At 35.4% G+C, this 17,367-nt stretch overlaps 1 protein-coding gene across 1 annotated transcript in view; it reads right to left on the reverse strand.

The window, feature by feature from the left end:
• Nucleotides 1-15,678, reverse strand: part of HEXO1 (beta-hexosaminidase 1) — a 163,773-nt gene extending 148,095 nt beyond the window's left edge. The window contains exons 1-9 of the mRNA XM_089789825.1: nt 15,466-15,678; nt 14,106-14,509; nt 13,779-13,862; nt 11,679-11,714; nt 11,079-11,190; nt 10,869-10,939; nt 10,523-10,653; nt 9,725-9,741; nt 7,872-7,920 (exon numbers count right to left, since the gene is read on the reverse strand). Of these exons, the coding sequence (XP_089645951.1) occupies nt 7,872-7,920; nt 9,725-9,741; nt 10,523-10,653; nt 10,869-10,939; nt 11,079-11,190; nt 11,679-11,714; nt 13,779-13,862; nt 14,106-14,495 (890 nt within the window). The 5' untranslated portion in view covers nt 14,496-14,509; nt 15,466-15,678. The remainder of the gene's footprint in view (nt 1-7,871; nt 7,921-9,724; nt 9,742-10,522; nt 10,654-10,868; nt 10,940-11,078; nt 11,191-11,678; nt 11,715-13,778; nt 13,863-14,105; nt 14,510-15,465) is intronic.
• Between the last annotated feature and the right edge of the window lie 1,689 nt (nt 15,679-17,367).

Genomic DNA, 17,367 nt, shown 5'->3' on the forward strand with positions numbered 1-17,367 from the left:
TACCAATATCGGTACAATAAACATGATACAGCTAAAGGACAGGCTAAAGGAAGGACAATCCCCCATGGCAAAGAAGATTTACAAAAGTGGAATTGTACACGCAACGGCCTTCCCTCCTACCTTGCCTTGTCTAGAATTGGTTATGGAATGTACATCCAGGTTTGATTTGGTTAGCAAATCCATCATTTTTTATGAAGGGAAAAGAGTGTTGGCCAACATTGGCAGACAGGTAATCTAAGAAGCATTTAGCATTCCCCAATACAAGAGCATGGCAGTGGTAATGATGGATCAGGCGGCCAGGTCATTTAGAGATAACCAAGAGGCTTATTTCATTCATCTAAAGCAAGATTGGCTACATGAAGGCAAGAAGGGAGTTACCAAATCATCAAGGCTCACCGTATCAAATTTCAAATCAAAGTATGGCGATCTCATTGTGCTTCTCAATCGGATCATGGGCCTAGCTCAAGGTATGCAATTTGAAAACTGGATGTACTTCTTTATTGATGAAATTGAAAAAGGAAAAAGAAGATTTGATTGGGCTAGGATCATAAGTGAGAATCTAGAATTGCAACTTAGGACTGTGCAAAATCAAAAGCAATTCTATATGACTTCCTATCTGTTCTATTTGATTGCGAGGTTGTATGAAAATTCGGGATTTAAAGCCTTAGGAGAAATTGGCAATGGGTCGGGGCAATGTTTGGTGAATAAATGCTATCCACAACTTCATTTGCACAACAACAAAGACTATAAAATATTTTGTGATGCCTTTGCCATGAAGACAATAAGGGTACTAAAGGGACACCTGCTAAGAGGCTCTCATCGGAAGCAAAAGCAAAGATTAAGAAATATGGGAGTTGGTTCATCCAGTTTCTACAATTCACATACATTAGAGTAGTAGGAAGCACAGTTTGCCCCAAGAGGCTGCCAAGGTACCCACCCGACAAGGTAGTTTTGATGGAATTGGCTAGGCAACTTGAGCATTATGACAGAATGATGAAACTTAAGGGTGAGTCAGGGATTACCTTCTCATTCAGAATTGGCAATGATAGTTGCCCCAATCCTGTCACTTTTGCAGTTGCGGAGAAAGAATTGGAATGGTATCATCTAGGATGGTATAGAGCAAGGCAAGGATTCGATCCTAATGCTCTTATCAAGGCATCTCATGGAAATACATTCAAACATGTTCCTACTATAGAAGATTTCTAGGCCAATGTACGAGATGACTTTCACATGAGGAAGCTAGCTTTCTCAAGATTGTCAATGAACATAATGAGGGCAATCAGATGGAGAGGCCTTGATATTCCCGATCAACTGGAAGATGATGAAAATGCATTGAGAGAAGATTATAATGCAGTGGAGGGAATAAAGTTGAATCCAGTGGATTGGAATGATCACCAGGATCCTTCTTTGGAGGCGGTGACAAGAGCAGTTGATTTGCATACCAAGTCGTGGTACAATGGGAAGTTGAGAAAATTGCAAAGTCAAAGGGTACACCTTGCTTATGAGAAGATGAAGCCAAAGGAAGGTCCAACGGAATCAGTCAGACAGAGAGGTGAAGGGGGTAGCCAATAGCAAGAAACAGTTAGAAGCAAGAAAAGAGATTTGGAGTTTGAGAAAAGTAAAGAATATCCGAAACCTCCAGCAAAGAGACAGAATGCAGCACTTTCAAGGGAAAGCATAATTGAGGCTAGAGGTCAAGAAGATAACACAAGTGAACAAAGGGTCACGGTAGAAGTGAGCTGTGATTCAGAATCAAGTGGTTACAGTGATAGCACCTAGTACTCTCCTCTCTCAAAGAATCAGCATGGAGATGATATGGCAGTTACTAGTGGAGAAGAAGATGGGCTGATTGATATCGAGGAAATAAGTTAGGCGCCCGAGGCCATTGGTGATGATTGGCTAATTGAACCAAATCCAAATTTGGGGAGATGCATTGCACCACTATGGTTAAGGCAAATGCTTATGCCAAGAGGTGAGGTAGTAATCGCCCGAACAGTTGAAGATATCCAAGGATTAATGGAAAAGGGTGATAGCAAGAACCAAAAACAAATGGCAAAAATAGTGGCAAAGGTGATTAGGAGTGATAGTGATGGTCACTGAAAGGTTCAAATTACTATACCCACAGTTAACAAGACATTGGATGAGATTGCAGCTCAGGAATATGAAATAGTAGAGCATGACTTGGGAAGAAACATAGATGACATGGAATGTGAGGAGATCTAGGAGGGTATAGTTTCAATCAGAGAAAGGTTGAGGAAAGCAAATGAAAGGATCATAAATTTGGAGGCCGAGAACAAATATTGGAGAGATTGCCAGCCTATCCAACAGCTACACCAAGAAGCCCTTCCTCAAGACAGCAGGAGCAACATAGAAGAGATATCGGCTCAGCTACATGAAGTCAAGGATTGGATCCATGATACAATCCAAGACGGGCAAAATTTCTTGTCTTTCTTTATCTCGACATTCCGGTCATTAGTGACTGTTAGAGACAAATTCAAAAAGAGTGGAAGGAATTCCTTCCAGTCAAGGACTTAGCGATTCCCAGGCTACAAACATTCATTGGGCTACCAAAAAAATATTTGGAAAGGGCCAAGTTGGTTGATGATGGAGGATTGAGTACAGTTGAGTCTTGGTTTGTTGCCTTGACAACCAGATTGAGAAAACTGGAGGAAATATATAATGCAATTACACAACACCGCTCAGGCATTGACACTTCCATTTCAACCATGATGAGCGACGTTGGGGCGGCGCTTGATTTTGAATATATCAAAGAGGAGAGCATCAATGAGACAGAGTCGGGATCAAAATTGGATGAGTTAGGGAAGGTTGCTATCAAGAAGAAACATTTGGGCACCCTTGCCTCCCTCAATGCCTTTATCGAATATGCCAAGGAATACGAGAAGGACCATGAGAAGACACTACAAACAGCAAGCAACATAACAAATTCAGCTGAGCTCAAGGTGAAGCATACACCTTGCCCTCCCATGGAGGAAGTCAACGAAAGGCTAGCTAAATTCATTGCCTTGGCTAAAAGGATGAAAGAAAAAGAGAGATTTATATAGGAAGATCATTTGATGTATGCCCAAGTGGCAATTTCTCTTTCTTCTTGGATAGGACAAGTGTTTAATTTTGATTGGCTACCATTTTGGTGCCTTCTCATTGGTTGCCACTTTTCCTTTTTTTATCATTGGTCCATTGATGAGGTGGCATCTTCTCATTGGCCAATGGGGTGGCAACCCTAATTAGGGATTTTAGGATCCAATCTGGATCATTGGTTTTGCCTCTTTATCTCTACCGTCGGTTGTAAATTTTGGCCTCTATATAACGCCATTTTCTCTTATTTGTAAGGGGTTGTAGAAAATTGTTGCTAAGAATGCCAAAATCGTTTTTCTTTCTCATTGTTGTCACTTGCATGGTGATTAAGAACTTTTGGTGTTGTTGCATGGTTTCTACTTCCACTAGTTAGAATAAGATTTTCTTTGAAGTTGTTAAAATAGATTTCATTTCAAGTTGCTAAGTAGAGAGAAAACTAGATGGATAGTTGCATGGTAGTATTAGTGGATGTTTGATAGGGATCTATAACTAGGCCACTAGCATCCTAGCAGCTTGTTGGGAAGCCTTGTGTGGTAAACTAGTTCCTTTCCCTTGAATCATTGCATCTGTGGAGGTAGAGTCATCGGTAAACTTTCATTAGATTCAATCCCCATCCATTCACTAATCTTTCAATTCATAGGAGTAGGAGTAGAATAGCGAGTAGTTGAGTAGTCGAATTTCATTTTAGAAAGTTAGAAATGCATAAAGTCATTAGAACACTCACCCTCCATCACCATCACCATCTCCATCAACATCATCTGGAACTCATACAAAACCATCGTCACCACCATCCCACCAAAAGTCCAAGTTGTCCTCAAACAAATAGTGTAAGGCTGCCTACGTGATTACCAGCAAATCATATCGATAACTTAGTATCCACAGGTGTAAGGAACATTGGAGTTCTGCTTATGTGTTCATGAGTATTAACTTTTCAAGAGAGAAATTCAGGATTTGATATTCCATATCAGGTGTTCAATTGCTATATGTTATGTAGTGGTACAAAACTGACATTCAACAGGTCCCATCTACCAACATTCTTTCATTTGCAACCCACAAGAATAGCAATCCCCTCACCTTTAACTGTGCTTGGTAGTGAAGACTTTAGCATCCCTCCAAATACATTTCAAGTTAATATCTAGGTTGAACTGAGTCGCCTAATACTAGTTACATTAGTGCTAATACTAAGTATTCGAAATAGATTTAGATTCCACAAAATAAGATGTGTTATCCTTTTTTTGACAAGTTTTTTCACAATGTTTTTTAATACCCTACCTTTTTTTTTTATTTGAATCCTTTTTTAAGAGAATGTTTAAAACGTTCAGAAACTTGCATTAGATTAAGTTTCTATCGATGTCAACTTATCTACATTTATTTAAATTTTAAATTAATTTATGTTGTATGTTATTTTCTATTTAAATTTTTAAAAACTTGTGCTTTCACTTTGTACGTGTAGGTTAATTTATACTGGCAAATAGAGAAGGATCTACATCTGGTTCAACCTCTGGCTCTGCCCCATCAGTGTCACTACCCTCATTTGTAAGCACTCATCCTATAGGGGCTGGAGACCTTTCTTGGAAGTATGTCTATCAAGGATTGGAACCTGGGTATTTTTTGCATAAAATGTGAAAAAGTACTTCATGGAGGCATAAACCACCTTAAAACCATTTTGCAGACATCACTCATCATGATGCCAAGAGTATTTTTGAGACCATTGAGGAAATAAAAAGAGAAATGAATATGATACTTGCAATTATAGAAGAAAAAATTGCGAGGAGAGAGGGCAAAGGCAACAATGCCAACATCCATGGTTACTTCTCAAGGTGCTTTAGGCAACCTTGAAGAAACTAAGGTTGAACTTCAAAACATTGTGGGTTCTTTTTGTGGCTTACATATCCAAACCAAATTGAAAACCACCACCACAAGCACCACTTCATCTACATCTAGTAGAATAGCACATAACATTTTTTGTGCCATTAAATACACCCAGAGCACAACCATCATTGGACGTAATTGGATGGAATAGGAGATGTGTGAGCATACAAACACTACATGTGTTGATTTTTTATACTTCAACAACATCACTTTCAATGTGGGAGATAATCTTTCATGGGATTATTTGGTTACTGTATTGACCATTGCAACAAAGACAAGGTGTCTTCTCGCAAAGACTTCAATTGGAAATTAGTTGATTTAGATTTTTTCGTAGTTGATATTGACTTTTGAACTAAATTTATATTTGTAATTTATAGTAATTTAAGTTGAATTTAAAATTGTGTACTTAATTTCACTTTGTACTTGTAGGTTGTTGGTAAATGCAACAAATAGGGCAAGGGAAGTGGTGGAAAAGAAAAGAAAGGAATGGAAAAGAATATAGTTGCACTATTCTTTCTGATGGTTGGACAAATTGGGCAAACCACACCATTATAATGTTTTTGTGGCTTGCAAATATGTAGTATACTTGAAATATGTGGATGCCACCAAAACAATGAAAACTGTAGAAACTTTAGCTCTATTGTTGGAGCAATTTGTGATGGAGGTGGAAATTAAAAATGTGGTGCAAATGATAACTAAAAATGAAGAAACATATCTGGTAGCTAGGAGAATCCTCCATGAGAAACACAAGACAATTTTTTTGTCACCTTGTGCAGCAAACATCATTGACCTTTTGGAGGACATGGAAAACTTGATTGGGTGACACCAATTGTAGAGGATTTGAGGAGGATCATAAAATTTATCTACAATCACCCTTTGGGTTCTACACTTGATGAGAGATCATAGAAAGATCTAGTAAGATTAGATGTCAAAATGTTTGCATGATTTTCTTGGTTCATGGACAACTTTGAAACAAATGTTTTTGAGTCAAACATTGGCTAGACTCAACATTTTTTAAGAAGCATGATGGAGAGAGGGTTGCAAGAATAGTCTTCAAAAACTTATTTGCGCAAAGAGCTAAAGGTTGTGAAGGTAGTTTCAAAAGTTTGAATTCAAATTCATATTGATTTTTTAAAAATACTAAGGCTTTCATTACAAATTACCAACTTCAATCCTTCTGTATTTTTAAATTGTGGTTGTCAGAGCCCTTGGTTAGAGTTCTTTGCTTGATACATGGGGACAAAACCCTAATGGGGTTTATTATGAGGCCATGGATAAAGCCAAGGAGGCTCTTTGAAGTGAACAATCAATTCCACCAACCCATCCATGCCGCATGGTACTTCCTCAACTCTCATTTTTTCTTCTTAGATCCCAACGGAGAAGTTATGGAAGAGCCTCACTATAATGCACTGAGAGCATGACAACCTAGCTTGTGGGGAGAGACCTCATTGTCAATTAAATGCAAAGTTATAGGGAATCAAGGATTAGTCTTGTCTCTTCAATGCTAGCTAAAAGAGGAAGAACCACTCAAAAAATAGGTATAAAATTTGGAGCCTTTTACATGCATCTTACAAGTTACAAATTTTAAATTTACAAGTTTACAATTATTGATCAATTTATAAAATATGTTTTGACTTCTAACTCTTCAATATATTTTTTGGAGAGAAGTCCAATATTTTTTTTTGTAGAGAAGTGGTGAACCAATTGGGGTGGAAATACCCCAAATGTCCAAAGGTTTCCTCTCATCTTATGTCAACCATGTAGTGCATCTAACTGTGAGTACAACTAGACCTTGTTTGAGGCCACCCACATGAAGAAGAGAAACAAATTGGCTCGAAAATGCCTCAATGACCTTGTTATTCTGCAATATAATCTTTGGTTGCAAATAAGAAAGGTAGAGGAAATATTAAGTGATCCAATTGATTTGGAGATCAATCCTTACATTGATTGGTTAGGGTCAGATGAGCAGACTCCTTTATTTACCGAGAATGAGATCTATGATTTGGAGAGGCAGGCAATAGAGGGGGGCCAGGTAGGTGGATTGGGGTTTCCATTGGATAACATCAAAGAGGATGAGAAGGATGAAGAGGATAAGGAGTCACTGCCACCAGCATCTACAACTAACATGGATCTCAAGAAAAAGCTTGTCATGTTGAGAGTGGGCGAGAACAGTGGTCTCCTAGAACTAGACTCTCTAGTTCTACCTCTCCCCTTGATTTCACTAGAGGTGGGAAGAGGAAGATGTAAAATGTTTTTATGTAGTATATTTACTTTTAGATTTACAATAACAATTTGCTATTTTCATTTTGTTTCAGACTATAAACCATCAGCACTCCGCATTGGGATGCCATTTTGTACCCAATATGCATGCAAATAAATCAAATATAACTAGATTCAGTTTGTTTCTTTTATGTACTCATTTATTGATTCATCAAATACATTTCCTCTATGAATTTTGCCAAAAAGTGTCTCTAATGAAAATCAAGCAATTTTTTAGATTGCCGAGATTTTTGCTGAAGATTTGTTGAGTTGTATTTTGGGGCCTTGTCAAGTTTTTGACAACTCCAAATTTTTCAACTATGATCCAAAGTACGTCATAAATGAAAGTAAAATGTTGTAAAATGAATTACATACCAGGCAAAAGAAAACAAAAAATTTCTAATACAGCAATCACTGGAAGATAATCACAAAATCACCTACTCACGGGCATGATCTTTAATGTTTCAACATCAAAGCTATAATTTTCAACTCCCTGGCTTCCTCAAAAAATACTTCAAAATTTATTATGCAAGTCTATGACTGGGCGGTTGCAGAAAACAAAACACATCAAGAATTATGGACATAAAAATGAATACCACTTTAGCTGCATATGAACACAATTATCTGAGAGCATATGATTGTCTCACCATGATTCTGCATGACCAGGAACATCTATTTCTGCCATTACGTTGATGCCTGTCATAAATAGAACAACTACTCATTTCTCTGCCTCAAACCAAAGACAAAATAATGTACAGAAACAATTAAACTGTGCACAAGACTTTAACTATTAATTGAACAAGAGTTATTAGAACCAAAACGAGCATAAATGGAAATGAATGTTCTAGCCGAACAATGCTCGCAAGTGATGATGCTAAAGATTTATCATTCACAGGAAAATAGTCACTTGGCCCATTATTTGCTGCTCTCCTTTTTCGTTTAATATTGCAACAACAAATGTGACAATAATTCAGTCCACCTTCAAAGTCCACTCTCCATGATACTGCGAAGTCTCCCCATATTAATCTCAAGAGGCTGCTGTTTATCACTACTAAAGCAGACCACTCAAGCCCACAAGATTCTTATGCCAAGTAAAACAGTTGAACATTTCTCAAACACTTTAACAAGGATAAGTAGTACTTAACAGAAGAGCAGGCCTTACCAAACTGCAATCATGCTGTAATTCCAGGTAGCCGTTTTTCAGGCTTTCTTACTGCGAATTCTTTATGTTTTTAAAATTTAAGATGACGTTCAGCATTTCAAGTCTAAGAAATGCAAATAAGAAATATTGATCACTCAAAAATTATTCTCATAGAATTAGATAAATCTTTTTGAAATCCAAAATGGCATTTTTACAAGGAACAAACTAGTGCACTTTATTTATAGATATATTAACAAAACAATTATTCAAATATCACTTCATGACATGCTTACTTGGGAAGCATCTGTATTCCATCTATCCAAAATACAGTTCAATTTATTTTTTCAATATTTGTTTTCTCACTGTAACAATATATCACACGTGATGAATTTGAAGGAGCTCCACAATTTTGCTAAGCTAAATAATGGTTTTTAGAATTTTCTAACTGATACTCATTTTTCATAGCTTCTTCCAAATTGTAGCATCAAAATTTCAACACAAAACTGTAAATGAGAAATATTGATCACTCCAAAATTATTCTCATAGAATTAGCTAAATCTTTTTTAAATCCAAAATGGCACTTTTACAAGGAACAAACTAGTGCACTTTCTTTATAAATATATATTTTTTTAAATTATTCAAATATCACTTCATGACATGCTTACTCGGGAAGCGTTTGTATTCCATCTATCCAAAATATAGTTCAATTAATTTTTTCAATATTCATTTTCTCACTAACAATATATCACACATGATGAATTTGAAGGAGCTCCACAATTTTGCTAAGCCAAATAACATTTTTAGAATTTTCTAACTGATACTCATTTTTCATAGCTTCTTCCAAATTGTAGCATCAAAATTTCAACACAAAAATGCAGTATTCATCACACACTAGATGCATGAATTATTCCTCTAAACATTTTGAAAACATCGATTCAATGTCATATGCTGAATCAAAGATCGTGCTCTGGGTGAGATATAAGTCCTATGTATGTCTGGAATTGTAAGTTATAACAAAACAAAGATGTACCTAAGAACATAAATGTCTCTCATCCAGAGAGAGCAACAGTGTGATAATCTGGGAAACTTGTTATCCTTAACAACTTGTATGTCATTGGATCGTGTATATGAACTTGTCAGTCAGTTAAGGAATCCAAAAGAACAGTTAAATCATAATCTGATTGCAGGAACTAAATAAGAATTAGCTTTAAACTACACTCTTTAGGATAAATTTAATTGATAGATGCTAATTCTATTATTAGCTTGTTTATCTTCGATAAAGCTATTAAAAAAGATATCACAAAACATCTATACCAGCATGTGACTTGCTGTATTCTTAGACATGGGTTTGGTGCGCACCTCTTGATTTTGCAAACCTTCACATCATGACAAATCACATATTAGAGAAGCTAAAATTACAGCCAATGAGATATTTCATTCATTGAGAAAAGTTATAAAAGTTACTGAAAATCCCTAAAATAAACAGATATGAAAATTTCATTTGTGCTTTAATAACAGAAAATTCACTTAGAAAACAAACTCTGATAATGAACTGTCACATCCAATAGAAGCTATTTTGGGTTGATGTTTCTCTAATAGTGCAAAAGCTAGCATATCATAACAGTTGTCAACGTGAAATTAAAGGTTTATTTATTGGCAAAATGAGATGACAAAAGTTAAAAACCTATCAAGCTTGTCCCTCACAGAAGATGGAAAGTCCAATAATCATGCAAAGGTCATGAGACCCCCAACATAACTTCAGACTGCAAGGACTATAAAAGTTAATCAAAGATAGAGTTAATATATAGGTTTCTCAATGGCATAAATTTATTTTCATGGACAACATCATTGAACTAATAATAATGTAAAGGTTTCAGCAGGCTACACAAATGTCAGATTAAACCATTGCATCTTGCAAGCCTAGACTCTGGAGAGCTATCACTTTGAAGTGTCAGGTTAATTGTGTAAGCACCAAAAATTTCACACTTGAAACATTAATTCTTGCACAATTATGCACATTTATAATATCAGAGTGAAAGACAAAGAGATCATGCCTCACAATAGATTCAGGTTAGTTGTCTACTGTAGTTACTGCAAAATTGCAAATCAAGAGCAGCCCAATAAACAAAATACTTCATAGGGGAGACTGTAACATACTCCACGATATCATGGGCATCGTCAAATGTATAACGCTCCCATCCTGTGTAAGAACCCTTCCAAAGGCCAGGGAATGAAGGAATCTCTAAAGGAAATGATTCCTCATCTACAATATGCCAATGCAACACATTCTGCAATCCAAAAGACCAAATTTACTCCTACCAACTTTCTTATCTTGCACATTGAAAAGATATAAACAGAGTGAACAATTCAAATTTGTTAAATGCCCCAACATGTGTAGCTTACCATCATGCACAACTGTGAAATTTCGGAAATGCACAAATTAGGGAGATCTATTTTACTTCTCAGAGTTGAATGATAGATAAGTAAGCCGGACATTACTTACAAATTTAGCATACGACATGGAATCAATTATTTGTTTGATGATTTCGACTGGTTGATAATGTCTCGAAGTATCTGCAGAAACAAATGATTCTCATAATTTATACCTTAATCATTCTGGGTAGATGTCCCGAAGATAACAAATTGCATCTATTGGCCAGGTAAGGCAAACTTCAATCACCTGCTAGAAAGAGGTAAAGATAGAACCACAAACCTATGAGTAGCCCACGAAACGCAAATCGAGGTTTATCATGGATAAGCCAAGGTACATTAGATATCTCTACATTCTTTGTCATAAAGTTGAATGCACATAATTGGCTGAATGTCTGTAAATAATTCAGAATTAGAAGTATAAATATACAGATCAACAGAACCAAAAACATTACAGGACAATGCATGTGCTCCTCAAGATCTTGTTGTTTAACCAAAGATAGCCTTCTATATAAAAGAAATTATTACAAGGCAGGGTACATGAAACTTTCTAAACCTATTGTACTTATAAAGCAACACGGTTCATGATTTTTCCGTCAAGCAATGCTGACTTTGAGACTTGTAACTGCAGAATATTATCTTGCTTCTATTGAGCAAACACATACCTCTCAGTTACTCTGAGAAACTGAAAGATTATGTTGATAGACTAACCTACGCATGTATGATGTGCACCAAAAGAAATAACAGTAAAAGAAATCCTGAATCAAAGAATTCAATGATAGTTCAAGGGTGGGCTTCTGGGACACTGCAAGGTGGGTAGTTTATCTGCATAAATATCGTACATAAAGCAACACATCACTATGAGCATACTTAAGCACCTTACCTCTAGGCCGCGCAATGCACCATACACAGTCTTTGCCTGCAAATAGCATGAAAATCAGCATCACAGTAGATGATCCCCCCACCCACAAAAAAGAAATAATTTGCTCTAACTGAGCAAGTTTAAGTTTAAATTTCAAAAGCTGAAATGAATTTAGTTACCATACTGTTATAAACAAAAGAGATATGGTTAAGGTAGCTTTAATATAACAAGTCAGAGGACGTGTAAATTTTAGAACAGAAACAAATTTTAATCGCTCAGGCTACAAGTTACAAAAAGAATAACTAGCATGGATCCAGGGATATTCAGATTAATGACGGCATTCTAAATGGAAAGGCCGATTAAGAAACTAAATTAAGAACTGAATGTTCCTGATTCTTCATTGCCCCGGCCAACATAATAACCATCTTTAAAGAACAATGAGGATAAAGGTCTCTAGCAGAATGAATGAAATCTGGCTAAAAGATGAAATTTGTATCAAATTGGACAAACATACAAAATTGTTTTTTTCTTAATGGAGATTTTACATCCACAAAGTCGTCTAGCTACCTGGTACAGGAGCTCAAACCTTAGGCTGCACCTCTTTGGCTAGGACTGAAGGGCATTTATTCTGCCAAATTCACCGGGGCATGATCCTGGCCTCATCCCTTTTTTCAATCTCGGAGCCTTGCAGTCGGCAAGACTTGCTCCCTAGTGGACTCGTTAAGAACCTTTTGAGTAGACCAAGGGCCCATTGACAGAATTGTTTTCAATTTGACATTGGATAGACTTGTGCTGTTTTACAAATTAATTTTGTTTACAAGATTATGATTCGAAACTTCCTTCAGAAACCTAGTAAAATTGTGCAGGGCTCATGGTGCTTCACTTTAAAAATGAATTGTCTGATGAAGAGTCCACAATTACAATGTGATATTTACTCTTGTTTCTGATTACATTTATATTCTTGGTTTGCAATTTCCTCTCACAGTAAAATCTCTCTTTGCTGAATCTAGGTGCATTTGATTGCTGTTTCAACTTTGTCCTGGTACTTAACATCAGAATCAACTAGGAGTAATACCATAGACTAAATTGGTTTATTTCAATAAGTTCAAGCAATTGACGGCAATACTGAGATCGAACTGTGGATAAACTTATCTTTAACATATTAGACATGTAATTACTAATTATTTTTTAGAATTCTCCATGACAAGACATAAAGCCAATAGTTCATTTCCATGTATATCTCATTGCAGTAGAGAATTGTACCAGAAAAACAAAGGTTTCAATGCTTCAGCTGATTCATCATAAAGGCCATAGTACTCTTTAGAGTTAGTTGATTCTTCAGTAAAACACCCACTTTTATTTCTGGCTTTGCATAAGGTGAATTTAAGGATCAGCACAATTGTTATGCAGATACTAATCTTAATATCAAATACAAAAATCAAAAGGTTTGTTAGATATTTTATGAACTCGCAACATTTCAAACATGCTATGTTTTTCCCTTGGATAACAATTACAAAATTCTTCTCCCTTTATTTCAGTAAATTTCTGAAATGTACAAGCATGGCAGAGGATTAACTTGGACAGCCTCAAACATAATGAATTGTAAGATTATGTTTGTATGTCAAATGTTGTTTCAAAGCTACGGTGCATTATATATTTGACCTTGGGCTACAGGAGACCAGCGAACTTAAGCCAATCTCTTAAATTGCTTTGTAAGCAGGTACGAAACAAAATTTTCAGTGCAAGAGACCTGGATACTGCAGTCTTTCTCTTTAGTTCATTTATGAGCAAGCATGAATAAAACTTGGCATATATGTTGATTCTCTTTTGATGATGAATGAGAATATCATCTCTGGATAGGAAATGTTGTTTACAAAAGGAACATCTTTTAGCATAATATAAGGGAACTAAAAAAATTAATGATTAACAATTTTCATTTTTTGAATAAGCTGCTAATGTTAAGAATTCAGATGCTTGTGTTTGGACTGGGTTCTAAAAGCTTTGTGTAAAACTTTTACTACTTTTTTTGACTTTCCACATCAATTACAAGTTGCCAAATGTAAAAGTAGAAAACTACAACCAATCTGTAGGATGGAGCTAAATACTTCAAAAATGGAATACCTCCAAAAGAGCACCATGAACAATTGAATGTTTATCGCCCACAGGCACATGAAGAGAATAGCTTTCATCAGTTCCAAGTTGAAGCTGCCAAAAAGAAGGTGGTTTAAGTATCAAGTAGAAGAAAATGGCACATGATCAAAACTGCAAATGACAATGTGAACTCTCCATGGTCATTCCCAAACTGAGCCTCTTGGAACCCTTTTAGTCACAAAATGTATTTTAATGATATCGTACGATTAGTGAGCATAGGTAGACAACTGCTCCAACATAGAGATTTTGTCTCCTCTTGAGATAAGTACATAGTAAGGCCTTGATTACACAACTTACAGTCTCATCAGCAGTGGAAACAGTGATGATCAGCTTGCTGATGTCGTATTCAATGTTTGTCTCACTGTTTTGATTTCCAAACTTGACATGATGGGCAAGAATAATCTTTTTGTAACGTGCAAAAGCTTCCCGAACTAAGCTTGAATTATGACCATTTCCTTGTATGTCAACGACTAAGTTTGGATCAACTGTGACTGTCACATTGCCATTGCTCCGCTCTTTGGGCAGAGGCCACAAATAAGTGGGCTTGTCATTAGTAACCTCAGTAGAGTTTACAGGATCTTCACCTATGATAGACCAGTCTTTACTAAATCCCCTGCCGTCAATTTGGTGTAAAAAGACCAAAACAAGTAAAGGAATTACAAACTCGTGGGCGCACTTCATTCTCATTGCTAGAGGAAACTCTGCATTGACACAACCAATCGAAACATCAGAAGTATGCATTGTCAAAAACATATCTGCCTCTACAGGCACCAAAGGGATTTTCTACAAAAATTATCACTGATACAAACAATTTAAACGTCAAAATCATGGATTCCCAAACGAAGAATCCTGCACATAATATGAATTAAATGAATTATTTTAGACAGTTGATCATCTGTTACAAATAAGTGAAAGACAAATGATATCAGAGAAACATGTGCATTAAACTATGTGTTCCTCGCGTGTGCTATCTGTATTCGTCCATGGCATTGTCAAACCGACTTAAATTCAAAATCACTAAACCGTAGCACAAATATGCAAAAAATAATAATTAATTATTCAATTTAAAACGTAGACTAGGCTACAGAAGTCAAGATCAAAATGAACACATCAGCTGTTACAAGAAATGGCACGAACAAAACAGTTTTATCTTTTAAAATATATCAAAAATCTCACCACGTGCATCGACAGTAAAATTCATAACCCTGTTATTTCAAAAGTATATTTTGCCCGTCTCTGCACTCACTCTTTCTCAAAGAGTCTGGCCATTGCAGATATATGCGAAACATGAATCTGGATAAACCTTATAACTAAATATAACCACTAACTACAAGTCCTATCTAACTTCTATACAACTTAAGGGTCGTCCTTAATAAATGTCTTTCGTCGGACTTCTCAGCTAGATTTGCTTAAAAAATACTTTTGCAATTTAAGATCTATAATATTGGAGGATCTCCAGTTAGGGATGGTGGAAAAAAGGCTTTCACAATCTAACGATATACCCAAACATAATTTCAGAGGATTTCTCAGCTTGGGGTACTGAAAATCAACTCGTAGAATCTAAGACTATCCCACTGTTGTCCAACTATACTTCTCGAGGATATCTGAGCTACCAGAAGTATTATAAACAACTTTTTTGTTAAGAATCTATCCTTACCTGATTAAGTTGTACACAGTACTGTGTTGATCCTGCTTTTGTGCACTGTGGATTATTGTGCGAATGCAACTGATAATACCTTTTTTTTAAACGGCATTGACAGATAAATTGAGGCCCCAATAGTTTTAGGGGATTGAGTCAATGCATGCGTGAAATGTTATGCATATGGATAGAATCTCATGAATCCGCAGAGAGAAAAATTAAGTACTCGATCTAGAAAATCGCAGATGGGGTAACGGGTATATATAATATGTGATTTTTTCTTATTGCTGGCAACAAATTATGGAATATTTCTGTAGCTTCTACAACAAATAGATTCTGTTCGATCTAATTTTCACCATAGCTTTTTCAATTGAGATTATAGCATAAAATTTGCGGAATTTACTGTGTAGATTTAATCCGGATTACGAATTACATGATTTTGAAATGGCAGATGAATACTTTTTTACTGATTTGAGTGACAAAATTGATAAATTATCTGGACAAGAGACACGGCAATTTGGAATGCTGCGACACGCATGCTTGAAATATATTCAAAGATTCTATAGTGAATATTGTTTATCTTCAAATCTTGTTTATTTATTTATTTATTGTTACTGATTAAAGTGTTTTTTATTCATTTATATAATTGTTGATTAGAAGTCAAGTGCGAGCCATCCCTGCGTATGCTTCTTATGATTGAAAATTTATTTTTATTATTATTATTATTATTATTATTTTTAATTGTTTTATTTTATTGTTTAGGTGATCGCTCATTCAAACCTTCTTTACTCCCAATTTTTTATTTGGTTTATCAACACACCTAAAATATTTACTTTGATTTTGCGCTGCCCACTAATGTCTTAGACTGAATTCTTTGCTTATTGGTGTGCTTATTGTACGCAACATTTGTTATTGTTATTGTTGTTAAACAATGGTTTGTAGACATCCCTTCATCTTCACTTCTATCCAAAGTATTTTCCTTTTGCTTGAAGATAGGAGTATGTTGGGCTTACTTGACTTGGGGGTTTGGAAAGTTGTTATACACTTATCATGTGGGTCATCTAAAAGATAGGCTTAAATGTCATTAGCAAAACAAAGTCTAATTGATGAAGTTGATATGAGATTAGATGGTGTGAATTTTATCAATCTTTTATTATATATTAATGTTTGTGAGAAAAAAATTAAAAGATATCAAGATTACAATTTATCAATTTAATATTGCATATATCAAAATTATGATGTGTATAGTGTAGATCATATTGAATTCTAACATCTTTAGTTGCTTTAGCATCTTTTAATGATTGGTGTAAATTGTGTTGATCTTTCCTTATTGCATAATCAATAGGAGTGTGGTGTGTTGTTGTGATCACATTTTTTAATATTTATAATTGTGTCTAGTCAAGAGAAGTTTTGTGTTAACATTAAAATTATTGTCTAGTTTATCATTAGATAAATATGATTTATTGTAAATTGTCTCTAGAACCTATGAATGTATTGTTTGATCATAACCTTATAAATTTGGGTTAATGTTTTGGCTTGATTGGTGAGAGCTTCATGTGGTAAAGCACAAGATCACAAGGTCTAGTGTTCCCAACCTGTGTGGTACCAAAGAATGTGTCACACCAACGTCGTTAGTCATGTGATAAAGAGTGTCATACTCGATTCCTACAATCTAAACAAATAGCCTTATAATTTATTTCTTGAAGTTCAAATAAAGGAATGTCTATAAAAAAAATTACTCAATCTACAATAATCTAGGTAAATGTTTGAGTGTTATGGGTGCATGGTTAGTAATACAACAATGCTTCAAGTGAGACTACATATAATTGTTTTGATAATATAAATGTCTACTTCTCAAACAATTTTTAGAATTTCATAACATGAATAGTATCTTGTATATATCATTTGTATATCACAATT

Source organism: Cupressus sempervirens, chromosome 1 (assembly GCF_028749045.1).
Source record: "Cupressus sempervirens isolate cs-2001-9-10 chromosome 1, ASM2874904v1, whole genome shotgun sequence".
Lineage (NCBI taxonomy): Eukaryota > Viridiplantae > Streptophyta > Pinopsida > Cupressales > Cupressaceae > Cupressus > Cupressus sempervirens.